Below are 24,003 nucleotides of genomic sequence, written 5' to 3'. Positions count from 1 at the left end.
AATTTGTGACTTTCACAACGTCCGATTAATTTGTCTTCTTTAATATGTAAACTGCCAACATGACTTCCTGATTCTCTCATCTTTCTCGATTTCCCTTTTCATGGGATTTCTGAAAAGGGGTTACCCGTTGGTTTGAGCACTCGTGGGTCACAGTTATGGGTAGAAACCAGGTCCCTTTAAGTGAAAGCTCACTGGCTCCACCTGGCCCGTCCCCCTGCCTGTATTTTGCTGGAAAAGCCTCCTTGGGATCACCACTGATGAGCGTATCATGCCGCCGTATGATTTGATGCCTATCACTTGGTCTTCCATCCATCAAAAGAAAGGTGCTGGTCTCTGGTCCTGCCTGGAGTCAATGCTGACCTCAGCATTTGCTCTACTTTCAATTTTCTCTGGAGGTGAAGACAATGCTGCATCAAGCCAACCTACAAGTCCCCGCCCAGGGGAAGGAGTATTGCAATATGGGGCTCCCTAAAACCCATCCATAACCTTGGTGGATTCCACAAAATGAAAAATACTATAAGCTGCCGTTACACACGCTCTCCAATGCAAACTACATTCCCTAAAGATGCAATTTATTTTCTTTTTATTGTATTTAATTCCAAAAGAAAGGTCACACTTCTCTGCTAGGCAGGCAAGCTGTTCCGGAGGACACACTAGAGAAAGCAGCACTCCCCACCCTAACCCACATCCCCAACACACTCACCTGCCCACACTCACACAATCACATACACATGCCCACACTTATATACACATGCTGACACCCGTGCACACACTCATTCACACTCATATACATTCACACTCAGGCATACTCGTACTCCTCATGAGCACACCACACTCACCTGTGCACACTCACACACATGCAGACACTCATGGGCACACTCACACACATGCAGACACTCATGGGCACACTCACACACATGCAGACACTCATGGGCACACTCACACACATGCAGACACTCATGGGCACACTCACACACATGCACTCATGGGCACACTCACACATGCTCACATGCTCATTTGCACCCAGACACAGGCATACACATTCATTTGCATGCACACACACACACTTTTTAACGTGGTAACGATTTACAGGAAAGAACAGCTGGAACTCATGCTGGGATAACCAGGTACAAGTGCTCTCTGCAGAGAATAAGTGCACACAGGTTTGTGTCTTCTGACCGAGAGCCCTCCTGAAGGGAGGTCTGTACCTCCTCCCTCCACTCATTTTACACAAGCTGACAGGTCAGAGGCCAGGGTGGGACCAGAGCGAGGGAGCACTGTCTCTGGCAGCAGCACTTGCCGATCCACACTGTGGAGGCCAGAACGGCACCCCAGAGAGCGGGGGGGAAATGGCTCATCTTTAAAACAATGGCAGAAGAAATCCAGCGAAGGTCACTTTTCCTGTCTGAGCATGTTTAAGGCCAGAGAGTGGCTACTTCTCTGCCTCCTGGAGCTCCCTCAGTGTGGCCTGGAGGAGTCGGTGAAGCTTCCAGAACACGCTGGGGGCTGCTCTCCGGGTGTTCCCGCTGGGGACCCCAGGGTCTGCACATTCCTGCACCGCCTCCTGTAACTGCAGCTGAAGCTGGAAAGAGACCGCAGAGCTCTTGAGAGGTCCGGAAAACCAATGGCGAAATATTTTGTCACAGATGACCTGAGGGAATGAAGGGTGGACAGTTAATTTAGGGCAGCAAATCCTCCTAAAAGCTTCCCAAGCCCAGGATTGGTTCTGAAACAGATCTCAGCTTCTCTCCCACCCCCACCCCCGTCCTTTAGGGAGCGCACTCCAGAGACCATCTGATTTGGAAACATGCCTTCACTTCTGCCCCTTAAACCCTTCAGCACCATGAACAAATGACGCCTCTGAGAGCAGAAGCCGACGTCTGTGTGAGGCAGAAACTTCCCTTTCCAGCCCCCTAGCAGATGGAAGAAGTTCTGGGTGACGCTGTAAAAGGACTGGACACCTTTCTAGGGAGGAAGGGAAGCAGAAGTCAGTCACAGACAGTCACCGCTGCAGGAGTTGGTCCTTTGCAGGCCTGAGGGAGGCCAGCTTTGCTGTCACCACCTGGAGATGAGATTTCTTATCCACAAGCCGGTCCTAGTGACCACAATGACCATCTGACCGGGTCGTCCAGAGGGCCAAATGGTGCGTGAGGGAGAAGTGTGTGAACTTGTGTGGCTGCCTGTAAGCACTTTAAGGCTCATGAAACAAAGGTATATTTGACAGAAAAGACTGCAGGCATAAGGCTCTTTGAAGGCTCTGTGAAATGTGTTATTCTAGGAGCAGAGGTAAAAATTAGACCCTCTCTTTAATTCTAATCGGGTATGAAATTCAATGATGCCGAGGATCACTAGAAATTTCTCCCTGTAAACATGTTGTTTGTCTTATAGCTCCTACAGCTCCCCCCACGTTGGGAGAAATGACCTGCGAGCTGCATGATGCATCGTGCTTTATTTCTCTGTATCACACGTTAAATCAGACTCAATTAACAAATGCCTCCATTGTAAAGAGCTACTGCTTCATAGAGGACAAAAACCTTCAACTTCCATTTCACAATCCCTGCAAAAGCAAGGATTCTTTTCAAAACCTAATTATGGTTTTTTTAAATAGAGAATACATTTTCATGTGCAAAATTTAAAATGTTCTTGAGGCTAGACCGTGATCTCAGGCTCCACCTCGCCCCGATGCTCAGCTCCCTCTCTGAGAATGAGACATTCTTTGACATACACATTTCCTTTTTCTTTTATTTTACACATAGGGAATATGTTGTACACACTGTTCTCAAACTTCCACCCCCATTTGTATGAGGGGGATCCCTCGAAATCGATTTCTTTTTCTTTTTGAGACAAGGTCTCACTCTGTGACCCAGGCTGGAGTGCAGTGGTGCCATCTTGGCTCACTGCAACTTTGACCTCCTTGGTTCAAGCGATCCTCCTACCTCAGCCTCCTGAGTAGCTGGGATTACAAGGGCATAGCACCATGCCTCGCTAGTTTTTGTATTTTTTGTAGAGACAGGGTTTTGCCATGTTGTCCATGCTGTTCTTGAACTCCAGGGCTCAAGTGATTCACCCGCCTTGGCCTCCCAAAGTGCTGGGACTACAGGCATGAGCCACCGCGCCCAGCCATTCCGTCCAATTCAGTTCTTACGAGGATATTCCATGTGATTTAATGGCTACTTCTGAAATGTGTGCATGTGTCATAAGTTATTTAACCAGTTCCCTATTGATGGAATTGAGGTTGCATAATAACTTTTGCTATTATGAACAGTGCTGCAATAAACGTCTTGCAGATATATGCTATTGCATTTTGTGCATGTGACTACATTTCTAGAAATAGGATTTCTGGGTCAAAGGGCATGTGCATTTTTTGTTTTGATAGATATGTTAAATTGACTCCATAAAATTTCTACTCATCTACACTCCCTGGCAATGTATCCAAGACTGCTCGTCCTCCCTTAGCCTCTCCAACGCAAACGCCACAGATTCATTTTGCCAACAGGTGGGTGAAAATGGTTTAATTTGCATCTTTCTTAGTTTGAGAGTTCTTTGTGCTTCCTTTTCAATGAACGGTCAAGTTTATATTTTTGGCCTTTGTTGTGTTCATTTGTAGATGCTCTTTATATCTTAAGGACATCGCCCTTGCTTTAGGTTGGTTCCCCAGGAAGCAGACTCTAAGACAGAGGTTTGCACGCAGGGATTCTTTGAGGTCTGTCCTTGAGAACCACACTCTATGGAACTGAGGAAGAAGTAAATGTGTGGGGCTGGGGGGTCTCTATGGAGTTGTCCCTTAGTGAGGCACAGGGGGCTTGGTGTCAGGCCCACCCTCTTTAACCAATCACTAGATGCTGCCCCTGGAAAGCGGGTCTCCCCTTGGCGAAGCCAGTCCTGGGGGGAATGAGCCCCAGCAGCCAGGAATAAGGCCCTTCCACCCTCTACATTCCTGGTCTATAAGAAGAACTGCAAATGTTTTGCAAATTTTCTCATTTAACTTTTAAATTTGCTCTTTTTTTTTGTAATTTTATTTATGCCAACATGGGTTTTTTTTGTCTGAAAGATAATTAAATTTGTCAACTCTTTGTCTTCGGCTTTGTTTCATACTTACAAAGGCCTTATCTACACTAGAATAATATTTGAAACTCTCCCAGCTTTTTCTGGTACCTTAAGGATTTCATCTTTTTATGTGTAAGTATCTGAGCCATCTGGAATCTAGTCAGGTCAGGAGGAGGCAGCTACCACGGTGTTTGTCGTGCCTGGCCAGCCAGTTTACCAGCACCATTCACTATGCCACCTAGCTCTCCCTGCCCTGGTCTACAAGGCCCCATTTATCAGGGCTAAATACCCGTATTTCATTAGTCTATTTCTGAGATGGTTTTTATTCCATTTTATTGATTTGTAAATTTATATAGAGCAAGAATTTTGGGGGTAATTTGGGTTCAAAATGCAGAAAATTAAGGCTGGGTGTGGTAGCTCAAACCTGTAATCCCAGAATTTTGGGAGGCCAAGATGGGAGGATCACTTGAGACCAGAAGTTTGAGACAAGCCTGGGCAACATAGTGAGACCATGTCTCTGCAAAAAATAAATTAAAAAATTAGCTAGGTGTGGTGGCACGCCCCTGTAGTCCCATTTATTTGGGAGGCTGAGGTGAGAGGATCACTTGAGCCCAGGAGTTCGAGGCTGTAGTGAGCTATGATTGTGCCATTGCACTTTAGCCTGGGTGATGAAGCGAACCCTGTCTCTAAAATAAAATAAAACAGAAATAAAAAGTAAAAAAGTAAGAAAATATAAAATAGATAAAGAAAATTGTAATCCTATCTTTCAGAAATACTTGCTTTTGACATTTTGGTATATAAGGGATCATACACTTTTTTTTTTTTTTTTTTGGGATGGAGTCTCACTCTGTCGCCCAGGCTGGAGTGCAGTGGCTCAATCTCAGCTCACTGTAAGCTCCGCCTCCCGGGTTCACACCATTCTCCTGCCTCAGCCTCCCGAGTAGCTGGGACTACAGGCTCCCGCCACCACGCCCAGCTAATTTTTTGTATTTTTAGTAGAGACAGGGTTTCACCATGTTAGCCAGGACGGTCTCTATCTCCTGACCTTGTGATCCACGCAACTCGGCCTCCCAAAGTGCTAGGATTATGGGATCATATTGTAAATATTAATTTGTAACCTGCATTTTTTTCACCTAATAATGCTTCATATTTTCTCATATCCTTGAAGAAAATGTAATTTCATTTCTAGGACTTTATTCAAAGTCAATAATCAGATATGTGCACAAATAAAATTGCTCAGCTAAAGAGCATGGCTATGTCTAACAGCCACATCCCCTCAAGAGAGAAGTAACTCACAATCACGTTAACAATATAGACACTTTTCTATTTCCCTGAAGCCTCAACTGTTAATTAATAGCATTTAAAGAACTATTCCCAATTGGTAAGTGAAATTTACTATCATTGGATTTTAATCTGAATGTCTTTGAATGGTAAGATAAAATACTTCTCCAAGTTGGTTGGCCATTTGGATTTCACCATTTGTGTATTTGGTGTCTGTTCTCCTGCCAATTTTCTCTGTGTTCCTCTTGCCCCTTAATGAATCGGTAAGAGCGCTTTCTACAGAAAGGGTGTAAACTCAGCCTCTCGTTACACTGCAAAAAGCAGGCATTTGTGTTCCCATTTTGTGGGTTGGGATCACAAGGCGGTGGATGCTCAGGTGAAAATTATCTTCTTCCCACAGCTCAAGAAGAATGATTTCATGACGAACCCACATTAAAGAGGCTGGAATGGAGACGCCTCTGAAGGCCACCACATTCTTAGGCTTCCTGAAAGGGGAAATACGCAGTGATTCTTTGGCCCAGAAGGTCTGTGTAGACTCTGGGGTGGTAGAGTCGGGGTGTTTGGCCTGGCTGGGACCACTAGGTTAACAGCAGACCTGTCCAGCCTTCCCAAATCATCCCCTATCACAGCTGATGCAGCACCATGCTGGGCTCCTCTCTCCTGCTCCCACCTCACCTGCGTTTTGGGTCTGCAGTGGGCTCACATTGGCCTTTCAGGTTTAAGGAATGAAGAGGACAAGCTACAGTGGAGGGCCCTCTAGGGGGGCGGGTTGGATAGTGTGGGTCCAGAGCCTCCCTAAGCCATCGCATGCAACCAGGCCATGGGAGAGGTCTGCCTGGACACTGTGGGGCCTCCTCCGGGTATGATCAGCACCTGTGGGCCCAGATACATCCTCCCTCACCTGAGAGCCTCAAGTGAGGGCAGAAGGAGACAGCTTCTGCCAAAAGAAGAGAGATGCTCCAACCCTAGATGGGGGACCTGAGACCCACCAGCTCTGAATGCCTGAACCCTGTATGTATTCCACTTGTAGCTGATCTCCTGGACTTGGCTCCTTTCTTCCTGTCTATACCACCTCCTGGTCCTGACCTCTGGCCTGTCTGGATGGTGGTTTCTGTCTAACCTCTAGTTAGGCCAGTGTCTCGGGACTGCTTTGCACCCTTCTCAGTATTATCTTTGATGGATTAGCCTCGGGGTTCTCATCGTGTATGTGCCCATGTTTATGAGAGGTTGTAGATACGTGGGGTGGAGCCTGGGCAAGAGGAAGCCCAGCAGCCAGCTCTGCAGGGAGCTCCTCATCAGATGCCCCTGGTCGCCTGACCAACAACCCTGGGGGTGGGCAACCAAGAGCACATGATTGTCCCATCCCCACCGTCCTGCTTTTATTGACCACATCGATCGGATGGATGGCCTGAAAAGGTTGACCTTGAGCTCCACTGAGGGTATCTGAAGAGCTAGTGGGCAGAAACAGCCAGACAGCACCTTCTCTTCCCCCAGCCCCGGCAGACTCTGCATACCTGCAGGTTGTTGTTTACACGCTGCGCTCCGCACTTGTTGACTCGTAAATCACATCTTGAAAAACAGTCAAAGAAATTGCAGTCTTCGTCTCCTGTGCAATTTTGCTCAAGGATTTCCCTCATTTTAGGTTCAAAAAAGGCCATGTCCACATCAATAGCCACCACCTGTAATCAAAACAGCACGGGGCTATCAAAGGGCTACTGTTGGGCTCTGTGGAGAGGGAGACTGTTCACAACTTCTGTTCACCTCGTGCGGGTGCCACTGTCCAGGTCACAGGTGATCCCAGAAGTCCCAACGAGCCAAGAGGAAAACCCCAGCCATGCCCTGGGGAGTGAATTCATCCCCTAAAGTGTCTGCATGCATTTTCTTTTACACAGGCCACTGTCATAGCTACAGTGGAAGGCTTTAACTGCAAAAAGGACCTCTGCAGCCATGGGTGAAAGCCCAGGATTGGGAACTATCACCACAAGTATCACTTTTCATCTTTAGACACTTTCTCAGCTTTGCAAGTAGGATCTCTGAGAGGTGTTATACATGAATTTTTCCTCCACTGCCTTATCACTTGGGTCTCTGACCTTCAAGGGTCAGGACTGTAAAAGCTGTAAGATACAGAGAATCCATTCCCGTGAATACAAGCAATCCAGGGAAGCCACGTTCGAGTGGCTGGTCTCTGGGTGTGATGGAGAAACTGAGGTGGGCAGTGCCTACATTCTCTTCATGACACATCTGTTACCTGAGTCAGCTGGTTTCGGACTGACCAGTCAGACGACAAAGTGGGGGAAATATCAAAGTTCTCGAATTAGGACTGATACACAGAGGCCCTGAACAGGAGCGACGCCTGAGTTCCACTGACATCGTGAGAACCTGATGACCCCTGGAACTTCAGATTTATCTCCCTGGCATCGAACCAAACAGACTTCAAAACCAGAGAGAGAATAACTTCTAAATTATGCAGCTCTTCCTCTGCCACCTGGATGCAACAACAAAAACAGATGAGCTCAAACCTGAGAAAACCTGGAATCTGCCCAAATCAAGCCGTTTATAGCTTCGAGGTATTAAACAGCCACTAGGAAAGCTGATGAATTTGATGTAGTCAGTGGCATTTCACAAGCCTTCACAGGTCAGCATTGAAATATCAGCCTTTCTTTCTCCCCCTGGCAGTTTCAAGGAGGGTTGCATTTGTTGATCACTCCCCCTTCAATTCTACGCAGTTTGGGAGGCACCTTTTGGTTTTGGTTTTAGTTTTTCATTCAGGATTGATGCTAGAAGGCAATGAAGTTTCTTAGGGATTATTTAGTAAAACAGAGTAGGGGGGAATTATTTATTTCAAAATACGTGGAGAATAATGAAGATAAACAATATAGGACCTTTTCTCTATGTAAGGGGTTTTGCCTAATTACTAATTCAGGTGCTGTAAACAACTTCTCATTTTAATCTTTCCTATCCCATTATTTAGCCACAACAAATAGCCGATTTCCTTATTTACCCTGGTTAATGCTCTAAAGTGAATAAGGACTATGCTAATGAATCTCCCATCTTTATAATTCATTACTGGGGCTACACGACTCTTCTTTCTATGGTTTCTGGCGATCTCCCCAGCCTCCCCTGGGCCCCTACTTAGAATTTTAGCTTCTTGCAACTTCTCCTTCCCATTTCTGATAGTTTCCTTCTCATCTCCCAGGGAGAGCCAGATTTATTTTTTAATTTTTAGTGTATGGGGTCTAGAATGGATTACAGCTGTTATAAACATAACCCTATGCACCTAAAATAAGAACAGTATTAAAAAAAAAACAGAAAAACCTACATCACGTTTCTTAATATCAGGAGAATCATAAAGTCCTTCCTGCATAAAATTACCTAACTTGCCTCATCTTCTTCAAACTTCCTCCTGGCATCAGAATAGGAAGATGAATGATAATTATTTCATTCTTCACCAAAAACTGTGGCCCTGGAGTAGGAAGCCATACCATCTGTCAGAAAAGAGCACTGGCTGGCAATAGTTTCAGATCATGAAGGTTCCTAGTTATTCATTTACAGCCACTGGACACATTCTCAAGATCTGCAAGTGGGCGCCTGCCCTGCAGATGAGAGAATGACTGTGGATGACCAATTCTTACACCTCTGCTGCGAGGCGCCCCTTCCTTCTGCCAGGGCAGCCCAGCAACCTGGGCTCAAAGGCAGGACCCACCTGCTGGGACTCTGAGATCACTAGCTCTCAAACTTGAGCACGTATGAGAATCAACTAGGAGCCTTGTTATTAAGACAGGGATTGCTGGCTCCCACCCCATCGTTTCAGATTCAATAGGTCTGGCATGGCGTCTGAGAATTTGCATTTCTAAATGAGCTCTCTGGTGAAGCAGATACTGCTGGTTTTCACTTAAAAGTTGTACAATCTTGGGTAAAATAACTCCTTGAACCTCAGGGTCTGCAGGAAGGGTCACAAACAGGACTGGTGAAGGGGACTCCTCCTGCCCTCCCCTCCCTATTCTTGCCCAGGCTGAGGCTGCAGTGCAGGTAAGAGCCCTGAACAGTGCAGGACCAGCTGACAAAACACAGTCCGGGGCTAGGTTGAGGATGCATAGTCATGATTTCATTGAACAAATATTTTCTGCTGATGGTGTGCAAGATACTGGAGGCACAACTTAGGTGGCTCCCACAAACCGGTAACTGGATAATCAACAAGTATGTAGGTAAAGGCATCTGATGTCGCCCACTTGGCATCACAGACCCCATCGGCCCCAGCTCCTTTGAGAAGCGGATATCCTTGAAATTCCCTCAACAATTACAGCACCTGCTGGGTCCCACTCATTGATGCCCACTGATACCTGCTGGAGGAAGAAGGGAGTGACTGAGTGTCGAGAAATGGCCCGCAGCTGCCCGGAGCTGGGGGGTGGGGGTTGTGCGTGAACACTCCCTGACTTCCTCCCCAAGGCCTCAGTGTGGCTGTGGGTCGTTACCCCCCGACACACATATCAGGACAGTGTCTGGGAGACGCACATGGCACTCAGGGAATTGCAGATGCAGGTGAGCTCCCCCAGAGCTCCCAGCCCAGCACACAGACCTCCTGGAACCTCCCAGAACTTCCTAGTTATTTCCTTGCCACACTTTGAGGCACCCCTAGCTTGTCAGCCCGTCCAGGGCAGCAAGGGGCAAGGCATTAGGACAAAGCACTGAGGGTAAGATGTATGATGCCCTTCACAGGAATGAGGACATGGTTAGAGAAGGGATTTACACTAGCAGCAAATTTAGTTTTCCAGCTGCTTTCAGAAGACCATGACACTCCTATGCCACCTGCCTTAGAGGCCATGACTGGCAGTCACAGTGCCTGCTTTTCGTCCCTTTATGTTGCAACCATGCTGAAGAGCATGACCCCACCATGAGCCAGGCCCCACAGTGACCAGCATGCCCAGGTGACTGGAGCTAAGCTGGTCTGGCCGTTCAGCGGCCGGCACTGGCCGCATAAGAATGAACTCGTTACAGCAGGTGGGGAAGCAGAGCACTCCGCCCTCCCCAAACCCATCCCGCACCCATGACATCCCTGCCAGTCTTAGTACTATTTCCTGTTGGATGGTCCCAGCACCTGGCACAGCGTGAGGGCACCGGGACGATCGCAGCAGTATTAATCTGACCCATCAGTGTTTGCCTAGCTGGGTGAAGGGAGAGGGGTTTGTGTTACACGGAGACACTGAGGCTCCTGCTGCTGTTCTTCCACACCTCCCTGTTCTCACGCACCTGCCTGGCCCCGCGTGCCCCGTGGTGCAGTGGCAGATATTTCCACCTGGCAGGGCTTTCCCTTGTGGAAGGCACTAAAACCCCATTTGTTCCTCTAGAAGTCTCACATACGGAATGGAAACTGACCGGAACCTCTCCAGACAAAAAGCACTGGGAAAAGTTACATGTTGTCACAGAGCATGGGCAGCTGGAGAACAGCGTCTCCACACCGGAGGCCACCCTCCCTCATCATGCCCTGCAGCTCCTTGCCTCCTGCGGACTGTTTTCCGCCCAAGTTAAACAGACCAGCAAGAGAGGTTGCTGTTACGTGAGCTCAAAGCAGCCACAGAGCTCAGGTGAAGGATCCAGAACAGCCCTCTGCCTCCCACTGTGGCCTCCGTTCCTTCAAATTCTCACTCGAGATGCCTCTGTTCCTTACTAACACCCGGAAGGAAGTGTTCTGGGAGGTGGGAGTTCTCTAAGGCTACAGAAGCCACAGTAGTTTGCGAACTCAGGCCAGGAGCTCAGAAACCTTCTCATCTCCTTCCCACCAGACCCGAGAGCTCCGTTCTCCGCACATAAACACACCGCCCCGCGCCACTTACTGTGAAGTCGCTCCGGATGGCAAAGTTTTCCGGCTTGATGTCGCAGAGGTGGAGGCGGTGGGAAAAGTCACTGTCAAAATGGTTCACCATGTCCAAGAAGCTGAGTGCGATGTCACTGATGGCCTTGGCCTGGCCACCCCCAGGGGCACCTGGGGCCTGGTCCAGGGGGAAGAGTGCCCCGTGGTGGGGGCCGCCCGCGGCCAGGAACTCCACCGCGTAGAAGTGGCCGCAGGAGCCCAGCACGGGCAGCACGTGTGGGCTGAGGTCCTGCAGCAGGCTGAAGTAGACGTACTCCTCCTGCTGCAGCAGCGCCCACAGGCTGGCCAGCTGTCCCCGCCAGCGCGGGCCCCGCCTGCCCGACCACCACGGCCCCAGGCTGCTGTTGGACAACTCCAGGCCCAGAGCGCTCTTGACCTCCCCAGCCACCATCAGGAGGAGTTCTGCCTCGGGGATGTCCTGGCCACCCTCCCCTGCCTCCTCTCCCAACAGGCTGAGGGGCGGGAAGCTGGAGAAGGCCTCCTCCTTGGACTTGAGGACCACGGGCCGGCCGCGCCAGTCGGCCTGCAGCACCTTCTTGCCCCTGTCGTAGTGCAGGCAGCGTTGAAACAGCAGCTTTCCCGCCACACACAGGTCCTGGCAGAGGTCCCCGGCCAGCGCGCCGCCCCGGTAGTCCTGGCACTGGAAGGAAGGGAACAGTCAGTCACCACGGGGAGGGCCTGGTGCCGTCCATCTCTCGGCTGGGGTTAGGGAAAGGGACAGCCTGGCCTCTGCCCTCAGGACACTGATAATCCAGCTGTGCAGAGAAACGTCAGACCTGTGGATTGCAGAGGCCACTCAGCCAGTGAGTCATTCAGGGGAAGGTTAAAGGAGCCACTCACAGTCATTACACGACTCAGTCAGGCCTAGGACAGGTCTGCAGAATCAGGACACCTGCGGCCGGGAAGCGCGACTTCCCGTCGTTCAGCTGGGTGACTCTGGGAAAGCCAGAGGCCAGGAAACCAACAGGTGAAAGGGCTGGACCAGGCCAGTAGCTCTCGACTCTGGCTACACTTCAGGGTCACTGGGAGAGCTTCTAAGTTCCGCATCTAAGCAGCAAGTCAGGTCTCAGCAGAGGGGACCCGGGGAGCCCTATCTGCCCCCAGGCTTGACCACAGTAATGACCCCTCCTGCAAGTACATTCCTTGAGCTTACTGTTTTCCACAGGAAATGGAGTGGCCTATAAAGCTTGCAGGCTGGAGGTTTGCAGATGTTTAGAGGAGAAGCCTGCAGAGGACACGAGTAGGCACAGGGCTCATGGCTGGTGACCTGGAGAAGAGGAGGGACCAAGGAGGACCCATGCAGGATGCAGGAGTAGGGCCTGTTTGCATCGAGGAGGACCCATGCAGAATGCAGGAGTAGGGCCTGTTTGCATCTGGGCGGCAGTGAGCAAGGCTGTCCAGGAGCCCCCGGATGGGGTGTTTCTCCTAAACCTCAGGAGGCCTTAAGATGGAGCCACTAGGGGACCTGGCCACCTTCCCCACCACACCACAAATTCCCTGAGAAGCCCGTCCAGCCTGATAATCCTGCCAGAGGCAGAGAAGGAAGAAGTGCAGAATGGAAGGAAGGAGAGGACTGTCATCCTCTTCTCTCTTCTGTTTTTCAGAAAATCTAAACCATGGGACCACTTTGATTAGGGGTTGAGTGTATTTCCTAATCCTGCCCGTTTCCCCGACAAATGAATCTTCCTCCATGTCAGCAAGTAAAGGCCTCTCTTCCTCCCGGGAACTTCTACAGCACATGAAACAACAGAGTCACCCTCGTTCCTCTAAGGCCATGAGAAATACCAAATCCCAAAGCTGTTGTTCTCACCCCATTTCATTTGTGAGAAAGCACCTTGAGGGCTCAGCAGTAGCAAAGGGCAGCTTGGTGCTGGGACAAAGGATGGGGCCAAGAGCCACTGAGCTTGGATTCCTTGGTCCAACCATGCTGCCACATCCTTACCTGCTCTGGGCCTCAAACTCCTTCCCTGCGTCACACCCCCTGCCTCCCTGCATGGTGACTGTACCGGCGAAGAGGGAAGTGTGTGGGCACGCCACAGCGTATGCACGAGCACCAGGCATCAGGAGAGGCCTGAGAACAGCCTTGGGTTCACAATCAGATACTGCCCAGCCTTGCAGGTGGCCAAGTAGATCAGCTTTACCCATCCCAAGCAGATTACAAGTAGCTCTTTGAGGTCAAAAGCTGGGCCTCCAGCGTCTAGATGTATAAATAATTCCAAAATCAGGCTGAGCATGGTGGTTCACCCCTGTAACCCCAGCACTTTGGGAGGCTGAGGCAGGAAGATCACTTGAGGCCAGGAGTTCGAGACCAGCCTGGCCAACATGGCTAAACCTGGTCTCTACTAAAAATACAAAAATTAGCCGGGCATGGTGGTGCATGCCTGTATTCCCAGCTACTAGGGAGGCTGAGGCAGGAGAATCACTTGAACCTGGGAGGTGCAGGTTGGAGTGAGCTGAAATTGTGCCACTGCACTCCAGCCTGGGCAACAGAGCAAGAATCTGTCTCAAAAAAAAAAAAAAAAAAAAAATCCAAAATCAAACAGCCTCTGAAAACTACGAGTTTTTCATGACTCATTTGACCTTATGTGGTGTCAAAACCCAGCTGAAACGACACGAGCCTATTTGTATCTATATGTGTTTGACTTGGTGTGAATTCGCATACATTTTGCTGTAGAATTATTAACTTGATTACTGGCACTGCCCCATATGCAAAATATAAGGTACTATATGATCTTTCTAACATTCAACAAGATTTGAATTTTGAGACACACGTGGCCCCAAAACAGTAGATAAGAGAGGGACTGGGGGCCTTTATAAACATTGTGGGCTAATCGTTGAAAGCGCTTATTGAAAAGAAACACTCCCAGTGCTTAAAAGAAGTATCTATATATTTTTCAGGACTATTTCAGGTAGTACAACAGCCTGAAAGGCCAATGCCAAGCTGTCTGACTGCCCCCCCCGGCTTCCTGCTGAGGGGGGCTCCTGCCAGCTGCTGCATTTTAGATCTCTATAATGCACTGGGGTGGGGGCATGGAGGTTCTTGCTTGGCTAACACAATGACGCAAGCGGGAGAGGCCTGTAGATAGAAACTCATGAACCTGGTCCTGGAGCTAGTGACACCACCCTATTTGCCTGGGGCTGACTTTGTGTCTTTGGAAACCCACACCCGTAAGGAAGTTGTATGAACACACACTCACCAGCTGCTTTAAACACGTTTGGAGCTGTGCACCTCCTGTGTTCATCTTGGAATCAAACTCAACAGAATCTTGGTTAAATGTCAGTCTTTGGCTTTAACCCTGGTCACTCTTTCCCAGGCACGGGGTCATGAAAGGAGCATGGGAGGATCCGGACCCTTTGCGCCCAGCATGTTTTGCTTGCCATCGCCTCCACATCGCCCTTCGGAAGAACGCGGCAGCTGGTCAGGCTCCTCCGAGACCTTTCAGGAGAGCCCTGAGAGGTGAGGTGAGGATGAATGATAAGGAACTGAGGCCACCATGAGCAAGAAGATATAGATGGCAGGAAGAGTAAGGGCTGTTCATTTTACTTGTTGGGGTTTGTCCCCTACTTGATCTGGTATTTACAGAGTTTCACGTCTCTATAAATCTGATAAGAAAGTGCAAAAAAAAAAAAAAATTGTTTCCTGATGTCCTTTTAAATTAAAAAAAAAAGCTTCTGTAAGCATGATACCCAAAATAGTTTGATTCACTCCCATAAAATTTTATAGTATTATCACATATTTAATTTAATGAAAAGTACTTTTGCATAAAGTAGGGAACCATTGAAAAAGAAAGAAAAGCAACAATAGGACTCCAGTGCAGCCAGAGGTGTGATCCCGAGCTGGGAGCTCCAGAATCTCACAGTGCTGAGGAGGGGAGGGTGGGGAGACATGGTGCTGGTTGCAACTGAGACAGGAGGCTCAGGAGAAAAATGTCAGAGACGCTGGGCCCGGTTTTCTATTAGCCTGTGAAAAGCAGAGTGAGGAGGGTGCCTACTGTGACTGCCAGGGCCCTCACCCCTCTCAACTGTGGCCACCATAGCCGCTAGCCATGAGAGACACCTGCCGGCCAAGAAGCCACCTCCTCTCTGCCTCACTGGGATTGGGACTGGGCCACCCCCAAATCAACAGCTCCAGCGTTCCCAGCTGTGCATGAGCCTGGATGGGCCACCATCTGGCCACAGGTGCCAGGTTCCAGAGTTCACGGAGCAGAGGGGAAGCCTTCGAAATTCCTAAATGACATTAGAGTGACAGGGCAGGGCCACAGTGAGGCTAAGCTTGGCACAGATTGGGTCTGCCTCTGGGCTCTGCCCCTGGCTTGCTGTGTGGCTTGTTTCCGAGTCTGGAAAATGAGGACAATAGTACTGTGTCATGGAGTCAAACAAGGTCACAGGGAGACAGTCCCAACACAGTGCCCGGCCTAAGGTGGCTCGCTCAAAGCTAGTTCCCTCTCCAGCCCTGGTTAGGAAAGGGTGGGGGCCAGGGCATCTTCTTCCTGGGGGAGATGCCTCTGAGCTCAGTTTCGAAAGGGAATTAGAAGTCTGCCTTAGCAGACAAGGGAGAGGACAGCTGAGTCATGGAGAAGAAATTGTGCAAAGGCCCCGAGTTTCAAAGTAGCCCTGTGTGTTCAGAGAACCAGAAACGGCCCCTGGGAGGAGAGGGCACCGTTGAAGCAAGCACCTACTGAGAGGCTGGGCTGCGCCATTCGAAATGCCGTTTCGGGTGTCTCCATTGGACTTACATGCTTCCTACCCGGCCTGGCCAAATCAACCTTTGCCCGGAAGCCAGCCCCACCCCTAAGTGGAATTCTTGTCTTCCTCCCCTACCCCAGCACTCATTAAATCATGGCCATGTGAGTGTGGCACTGGGTCAGGTCCCCACAGCACCGTGTTTAATACAAACAGTGCCTCATCGATGAAATACAAATCTATACGAGATTTGCCCCTGTGAATTTGGAGGGCGATTCCAAACAGGAGTTGTGAGACATTTAGAACAATGGTATAACTTTGAATTTGGTATCCAGCCTATGGATTTTGGAAGGAAACATTCATTTTGGCTGTTTTTCTGAAGATCAGCATATTGACTTGTAAGCCTATCTCCCTGACGCCTGCTTCTTGCTGCGACACTGGGTATCAGAAAGCGCAGAAAGTGCAGCAGGTGACAAAAGCCCTGACCAGACCTGCCAGCTTCCACAGGTAAGGTCTTGGATTTATAACCTAACTTTTCAGTATCCCAGTCACCGCACTTGTCCTAAGAGAGCATGTACATTACAGTGAAGCATGCCCGCAAACGCACACAGCTCTTCCTCAACCTAAAACGCGTGATATCCCAACAACCCCAGAGTACGTTGAAAATGCGTTTCATACACGTAACCCACTGAGCATCATCGCTTAGCCCAGCCTACCTTAAACATGCTCAGAACATTTACATCAGCCTATGGCAGGGCAACATCATCTCATACAAAGCCTACGTAAAATAAAGTGTTGACTATCTCATGTAATTTAAAATACTGCTCTGAAAGTGAAAAGCAGAATGGTTGCATGGATCCTCAAAGTGGAGTTTCTACTGAATGCATCTCACTTTCACCCTGTCATAAAGTTGAAAAATCATAAGTGAAATCATCATGTCAGGGACCGTCTGTATACAAGTGTGGTTATGGAACATATGTTCCTTGATGTCCTCTACATTGAAGTATTTTTGGCGTTTCAGTTCCTACTCTTCTTATGTGGGGGGCAAAATTCATCTCCCATGGCTTACCGGTGTTAACGTAAGTCTGCAGCATTGTTCTGCATGTCTGTGCCTGCTAAGCACAGAAAAAGATTTCATCCAGCCTTTTAAAAAGAACAGTCAACTTAATGTACAAATTGCAAGTTTGAATTTAAAATTTTCATCAGGCCAGGCACAGTGGATCATAACTGTAATCCCAGCAGTTTGGGAGGCTGAGGCGGGAGGATCACTTGAGCCCAGGAACTCAAGACTGGCCTGGGTGGGCAATATGGCAAGACCCCTGTCTCTACAAAAAAAAAAAAAAAAAATTAGCTGGGCCACACTTATAGTCCTAGCTACTTGGGAGACTGAGACAGGAGGATTGCTTGAGCTTGGGAGGTAGAGGCTGCAGTGAGCCACCCTGTCTCAAGAAAACAAACGAAAACCCCCAAAACTTCCATCATGTTAAAGATAATAGTAGAATTATTTTATTAGCAGCATGTCCTGTTGAAATAGCTGTTTTTTTTTTTAACTCAATAGAAGTAGTTTATGCAGGTCCATTTTAAAAACCGGTCTTTCTCAGACTCCTTCTGTGCACAGGAGGAGTTCCTAAGGCCAGCTTAAAGACAGGTACATTTTTGTACCCAAATGTGTGCACATATAAAATCCACAGGTATTGGAGTTGAAAATAAACTGAAAAAAACAAGTTAAAGTCTCATTGCAGCTAACTCTGGCGTGCTTTTAAAATTAATTACATTTGCAGTGGATTTGTGCTTCTCATGGATGTGAAAATATCCACACAGATGCACATTCCCATCAAATCAGCCCCAGCTTTGGTAAGAAGCGCTCTTTGCAATCGTTGCTTAGTATCTCTCTAATTTATGTCATGGTTCTCAGGCAAAAATAAAACCTGTCCACTCTAGTCTAGAAAAACTGTTGATAAGGTCCCAGAGGTCGTGTCTGAGGGCTGGGTTTTCTTTTGTGTGTTTGTTTTTAAGGAGCATTAAGCTCCTATGCAGTTAGCAACATGCATCCTTGACAGTGGTATTCTTTCCCGAAGCAGCTATGCTGTGCTTTGCAGAATCTCAGCTCAGTTAGCTCGTCCACTGTGTAAGCGCTCCCTACTTTAGGAATGTGGCCGAGCATTCAGGCAGAGCCATTCGCTGCCGAGAAACCTCTCTGGATATGTGCCCTGGATGCTGTAGTCCCGTTGGGACCTTGGCAGTTTCTATCACAGCAGCAAAGAAAGATAAGCCTGCCCTATTAAAACGGAATCGCTAATGTACATGAAATTCCATCAAGACCTAACTAGCCAAAAGGCAGTTAAGCCTTCAGGATAACAGAGTCTGTGGGAATATCTTTGACATGCTTTGAAAATATTCGCTATGGAAGGGTTAAGTATACGAGTTGTTATGTAGGATTTCCATTATTAGAGAAGCCGCTTACTGTCACGTCATTGCTACCATCAGACTACACAGAGCCATGTCCTGGCTCCTCACCATATTAACCATGTGAAGCAGAGCAAGTCACTTCACCTCCCTGGGGCTCAGTTTTGCCATCTGTAAAATGGGGATACTAAAAGCAAATACTTCATAGAGGTTGTTGAGGGAATTCAGTGAAATAAGCCCCATGAAACAATTCGCACAGTGCCTTCCCGGAGGAAGAGTCAACAGGCAGCAGCCCACATCTTCAGCCTCTGTGTGAAGAGCTCAGCCTGCAGAATGAATGAGAAGCCAGGTGTATGAGTGATCCAGCACCAAGCTAGCTCCCCAGCTGGCTGGGCCTGCTGACACAGCCCACTAGAAAAGTGGAGCTCCAGAAATCTGAGTGCACCTATTTCTTGATTACAGTGTGTTGTTCCTCTTAAAGCCGCCATTAAGAGGAGCCCTAGAGTCTGACCAGGAAAATCCAAGCTGGAAGAACAGGGCCTCAATTCCCTTGGAACAATTCAGGTTGGCTCTTCTAGAAACTTGTCAGTGGGATGTGGTTGGCTAGAGGGGAACCTCCCTGGGGAGGTGGAGTGTGGGCTTGGGGAGAACATGGAGACCTCTGTCCCCCATCCCCTGACTCACCGCTAAGCTTTTTCCACTGATTCTTTTATCCTACAGGTGGGTTCACCCCTGGCAGGCCAGCAATGCCCCCCGCCAGGCGAGAGCCTGGGAACACTGGCAGCCGCCCGCTACCGGGGGCGGGGAATCCACCACGACTCCCTGGGCTCTGCCAGAAAGTCTCCCTTCGGCTCAGCTGACAAAGTGGTTTCTTCTGCGCTCCGGTATTCAGAGTGAAAGCTAATGAGAGTCTGGAGGCCCATCAGGAAAATAACAACCCGTTTTATTATTAAGGATAAAAGCCAGGCAGAATGAATCGGAAAGTGCCAGGGGAGCGGAGACAGAGGCTCAATTCAGTTCAAGTCCTCGGAAGCCACAATGCCAACCTCTACTTGGCAACTCAGCCCAGCAGAGTTGGGATTGTGAAGATTGGGGTCGTATTTAAACCCTGTCCTAACTGAGAGTGTCCTGGGTAAAACTTGAGCCACCGCACTGTGTGGGTCTCGCATCAACATATCCAGGATGAAAACGGTAGAAAAGGAAGTGGCAGGAAGACGGGGGCGGGGGGAGAAAGAGTTCTGAGAATGCGTGAGGAGTAGGGAACTCAAACAGGGCCTGTGGCAAAGTCTGCTCCCCCACAAACCAGTTCACGGAGACAGCGTCACATCAACACCTAGGGAGATGGATGTGGCCTCCGACATCGTTCTTTTGGCGGTAGGAAAGATTGCAGGCCTTCAGGGCAGAACCAATCTCCCCCGCTTTATGTCTGACTAGAAGTGATTCCATATGGCTGCCATTGAAGATATATTGGTAAAGCCTCTAAAGAGTATTGGTTTTAATTTATGACCTGGAATGCTGGGAAAGTTATGATTAGCAATTACTTAAATTATACTAGACGATTTAATTTCCATTATTAAGCCTTTCCTCACTTAACCAAAGATAAAAAAATGAAAAACGGCATTCGTTTTCTATCTTAATCTAAAGGATTACTGTATTAAATTTGTAAATAGGTATTCCACTCTAGTTAAACCATCAATGTTTGTTTACTATAATTAGTCTATCAGCAGTCCCTTCACAAGAAAAGAAAACCAGGGGAGAAAAATTTACAAATGAAAAGGATTTTTATGGGTTACTAAGAAAAATCAATGAGCTCTTGCAACTTAAAACTTAGTAAAACTGGCCTGGCGTGGTGGTTCACGCCTGTAATCCTAGCACTTTGGAAGGCAGAGGTGGGCGAACTCCTGAGGTCAGGAGTTCGAGACGAGCCTGACCAACACGGACAAACCACCGTCTCTACTAAAAATACAAAATTAGCCAGGCGTAGTGGCGGAGGTTGTGGTGAGCCGAGATCACGCCATTGCGCTTTTAGCCTGGGCGACAAGAGCGAAACTCCATAAAAAAAAAAAAAAAAAAGAAGAAAAGAAAAAAAAAAAACCAAAGCAACAACAACAAGACTTGCTAAAACTTCAGTGTAACACTAGAAGGGGTCAATAGAATCTATGAGTGACTCACCTACATATGTTCAATTCACGATGACATGATGACACCGGTCAGAATCAATTAGGAGCATAACTTGTTTTAGCTAGTATACCTGGCTCATTTTTTAAAAAAACAATTTCAAACTCACTTAAAAAATCATTTACTTTAAAAACCTTTGTGGTCCCACATTTTGAAAATCTACAATCTCAAAAGGCCCACTCATATGTAAGCAACTGGACTGAAAACTTCCCATGTGTTTCTTGAAGATTTTTTTAGAAAACAGATCACTTTTCAAACCAAATGCTTAGATGGTCACTATTTTAGGAAATGAATAATCGCTTAAGAAGTCATGTAAGAGTAGTTGCTGCTGTCTTCCCCTTTCTGGGATTTAGGGGACTCCCACCTTTATTCAAGTCTCCTTTGCGCCTGAAAGAACGGCTAGCCAAGTTTCCGATCAACTAAAGGTGGGCGTTTCTTTCTCATGATGTGAGCCCAGCGCACGCAGCAGTCTGCAAAATGCGAAATGTTTCTTTCTCTCCCTAATTCTCCGGCTCAGCTGAGGCGCTGCTGGGTGCGAGCTTTCGGGCCCTCCCAGGTTAGGAGGCTCCTGTAGAGGACTAGGACCCGGGATCCGCTCGGTCCGAGCCGCCTCCGCAGCGCTCTCTGCTCGCCCGAGCGCACGCTGCATCGGTTCCCACAGACCGCGACCGCGGAGAGCCTGGGCTGTGGAACGCAGGGGGGCCGGGGTGAGACCAGCCCTCCGCATGGGCTCGGTGAGATGGGGGGTGACCTGGCAGCTCAGGGTGGAATCACAGAACGCGGGCTGGGCTGGAGCGCTGCGGCCCCGAGAGACAGAGGCGTTGGCACCCCCGATCCCGAACCCCGCACTGGCTCGCGCCCCGAGCCCGGCGGCCTGACTCCGGACGCGGGCACCGAGGGGCTGTCCGGAGGCTCGACCAGACCCAACCACTCGGATCAGACCCGCAAACTTTCTTCCGGAGCTCGGGCTCAGGGGTGGCGAGAGTAGGACGGAGAGGCTGTCTGGGGACAAAGGGCGAATTCTGGCGAAAAGGGGAGAGACACCCCCAGCGCGCCCACAGAGCACTCCCGGCTGCGTCCCCATTCGGGGGACCGGGGCGTGCGCCTCTGGCATTCCACGCAGGTGTCGGGAACCCACGCCCCCGGCGGGTGCCACCGCCACCCGAGTCCCCGGGGAAGGCTGGGGAACGGGGATGGGTGTGACCCCCCTCCCTGGACGCGCGGCGCAGGGAAGAGCGGCGGCGGGACCTACCAGCGCGGCCAGGATGCGCCGGCTCTTCTCGTCTGTGCAGCGCTCGGAGAGGACACCCGGGTGCGCGCGGAGCAGCAGCGCGGCCGCCAGCACCCAGCCCGCGGTCCACGCGGCGAAGGCGAGGAGCGCGCCCCGGCCGCAGCGCCGGCGCCTCCCGCACCACCCGGTCGGGCCCCGCGCGCCCGCCGCCCGCGCCATGGCCAGCCCGGCCCGCGCCCCGGCCCCACCGCCGCCCGCGCCCTGAGTTCCGCACTCGCGTCGCGGCTCTGCGGCTCAGGCCCACTCGGCGGGGAGGGGGAACGGGGGAGGGGCCGCGCGAGGGTTGGGGCAGGCCCTGAGCCTGGGGCGGAGGTGAGGGGAGGGCGTCCAGCAGCAGCAACACCCCGCGCGCCCGAGCATCCGCTGGGGGTCCACTCGCCGCATCCCCCGCTCCACCCTCTCCACTTTTTTTTTTTTTTTTTTGTCTTTTTGCACTTTTTTTTCCCCAAGAAGACCAGCTCCTCACTTAAACGAAATCCGGATAGATTCAATCCCCTCTCTCTTTGGGGACTGATTCCTCAGACTACATATCTTTAATTGTCACATTGCCCCCCCAACTTCTTCTCTGAGAGACTGCCAGGTGCCCCTGCCCCCGGCGCTTTTTACAGCACACCCTCGCCCCAGGGGGCTGCAGCGTGGTCCCCACCCGTTTACCTCTCCACTAGAACCGCCCTCCTCTGAGTCTCACCCCAACTCGGGTTTTCTCCGGGCCCTCCCGGGAGTGAGATCCGGAGCGTGCAGAGAGTCGGGGGTGGAGGACAGTCAATAGGTTTTGAGACGACCCAGCCCTCCCCTTCCCACGGGCACCCCTGTATCAAACCCCCCCCCCCCCGCCCGTCTCCCAGGCTGCACAAACTCACGGGCGTCCTTCTCCGGGCTACAAAGATCTGCTCTCTGGAAACATCTCCGCTACCCCGGGGAGGAGAACGCGTCCACCACGTGTGTCTAAATCTGTATTTATAGATTCGCAGCATCATCCGGGAGAGCAGGCATCGGTGTTGGCATCCCGATTGTTCTGTAAAGCAGGCTGGCCCTGGGCCCACAGGGCGTCCCTGGTTCTCACCAGCATCCCCCACCCCACCCAGGGATGCTTCTCACTCCCTGAACGCCTTTCTCCAGGACAGAGGGAGGCGGCACCACCCCAGGGGAACTGTCACAGCTGAGGGGCCGTGAAAGCCGCCACGCCCGGTGGCTCCTGCATTCACTGAACAAAAGCTTATTCAGTGCCCAGTACGTGCCAGCCCATCCCGGATCGCTCTCCCGCCTGCCCTGCGCCTGAATTTCACATGACCCATTCCCGAGTTCAGAGATAATAGAAACACGATCACTGCGTGCTGTGATTGTCCCACAGGAGCTGGCTTCTTGCCCTTGTCTCTTCTGCAGCTCGCTGTTTTAACTTTGTTTTATGGCTGGCTTGGTGGTAGGAGTCCCCAGGAATGAGCAAACATCAGGTGAACAAACCCTGAGCCCCAAGAAGCACTTTGGGCACATGACATATATGCCCCGAATGCAACAGACCGTTGGGGTTTGGGTATGACTCAATCAATAGCAGTAAGGCCAGGTGAAGTTCCCTCTGTGTGAAGGTTCCCCCACCTCCATCCATCCCAGCACACACCCAGCCAGAAGTACCATATTTTCATAGGCTGGCTGTATGGAAACTGTGTTGTTTCATTTCAAAATAGGTGTGGAGCATAGAAAGCATCCTAGGATGCTGCATTAAACTCTCAATTTGAGGCCAAGCCTGCCGGCTCATGCCTGCAATCCCAGTGTTTTGGGAGGCCAAGACAGAAGGATTGCTTGAGGCCAAGAGTTCGAAACCAGCCTGGGCAAAAAAAAAAAAAAAAAAAAAGTTATTGGGCATGGTGGTGTGGGCCTGTAGTCCTAGCTGCTCTGCGGATAGAGGCAGGAGGCTGTTTGAGCCCAGGAATTTGAAGCTGCAATGACTGTTATCACACCACTGCACTCCAACCTGGACAACGGAACAAGACCCTGTACCTAAAAGGAGAAAAAAAAATATCAACCTGATGTGAAGTTGTTTTCCTTTCCCAAGAATTGTATTTGGTGTGGGGAGGGGAGCGCAGGAATGGGAAGAATGAGATGAAGTGTGACTACTTATCCTTTAAAACATAGGAACAGAAATTACAGGGGGGAAAGCAGAACTTGAAATCAAAATTAGCCACATTCAGATCTACATGGTGTTTTACATTTGTGAGTTTTAAAAATCCATTATCAAGCACCCTTCTTTTGG

General features: G+C 49.8%; 1 protein-coding gene across 5 annotated transcripts; it reads right to left on the bottom strand.

The window, feature by feature from the left end:
- Positions 1–566: 566 nt before the first annotated feature.
- On the bottom strand, positions 567–22,954 carry DIPK1C (divergent protein kinase domain 1C). Of its 5 annotated transcripts, none has more exons than XM_063632026.1 (6): positions 22,616–22,675; positions 14,395–14,647; positions 12,351–12,464; positions 11,160–11,837; positions 6,843–7,007; positions 567–1,651 (listed from the first exon to the last, which is right to left on the bottom strand). In XM_063632026.1, the coding sequence occupies exons 2-6, from the start codon at positions 14,437–14,439 to the stop codon at positions 1,433–1,435; spliced, it is 1,221 nt and encodes a 406-aa protein (XP_063488096.1). In that variant the 5' UTR covers positions 14,440–14,647; positions 22,616–22,675; the 3' UTR covers positions 567–1,432. The 5 variants fall into 5 exon arrangements, with proteins under 5 accessions (XP_063488096.1, XP_063488390.1, XP_055152413.2 ...); XM_063632320.1 differs by lacking the exon at positions 22,616–22,675 and adding an exon at positions 21,717–21,776; XM_055296438.2 differs by lacking the exon at positions 12,351–12,464.
- Between the last annotated feature and the right edge of the window lie 1,049 nt (positions 22,955–24,003).

Source organism: Symphalangus syndactylus, chromosome 1 (genome assembly GCF_028878055.3).
Source record: "Symphalangus syndactylus isolate Jambi chromosome 1, NHGRI_mSymSyn1-v2.1_pri, whole genome shotgun sequence".
In the NCBI taxonomy this organism is placed as follows: domain Eukaryota; kingdom Metazoa; phylum Chordata; class Mammalia; order Primates; family Hylobatidae; genus Symphalangus; species Symphalangus syndactylus.
The sequence above is the reverse complement of the archived record's forward strand: the minus strand, read 5'-3'. Positions and strand labels throughout refer to the sequence as shown.

What these genes read in the sequence shown, in the direction of transcription:
- DIPK1C (XM_055296409.2), bottom strand. Translation starts at nt 21,914, where the DNA reads ATGGCGCGGGCGGCGGGCGCGCGGGGCCCGACCGGGTGGTGCGGGAGG. An exon ending in CCATCCGGAGCGACTTCACA is followed by an intron (nt 7,008 to 11,159) that starts GTAAGTGGCGCG and finishes TTTTGATTACAG; the next exon opens with GTGGTGGCTATTGATGTGGA. An exon ending in GTGTAAACAACAACCTGCAG is followed by an intron (nt 1,652 to 6,842) that starts GTATGCAGAGTC and finishes TCATTCCCTCAG; the next exon opens with GTCATCTGTGACAAAATATT.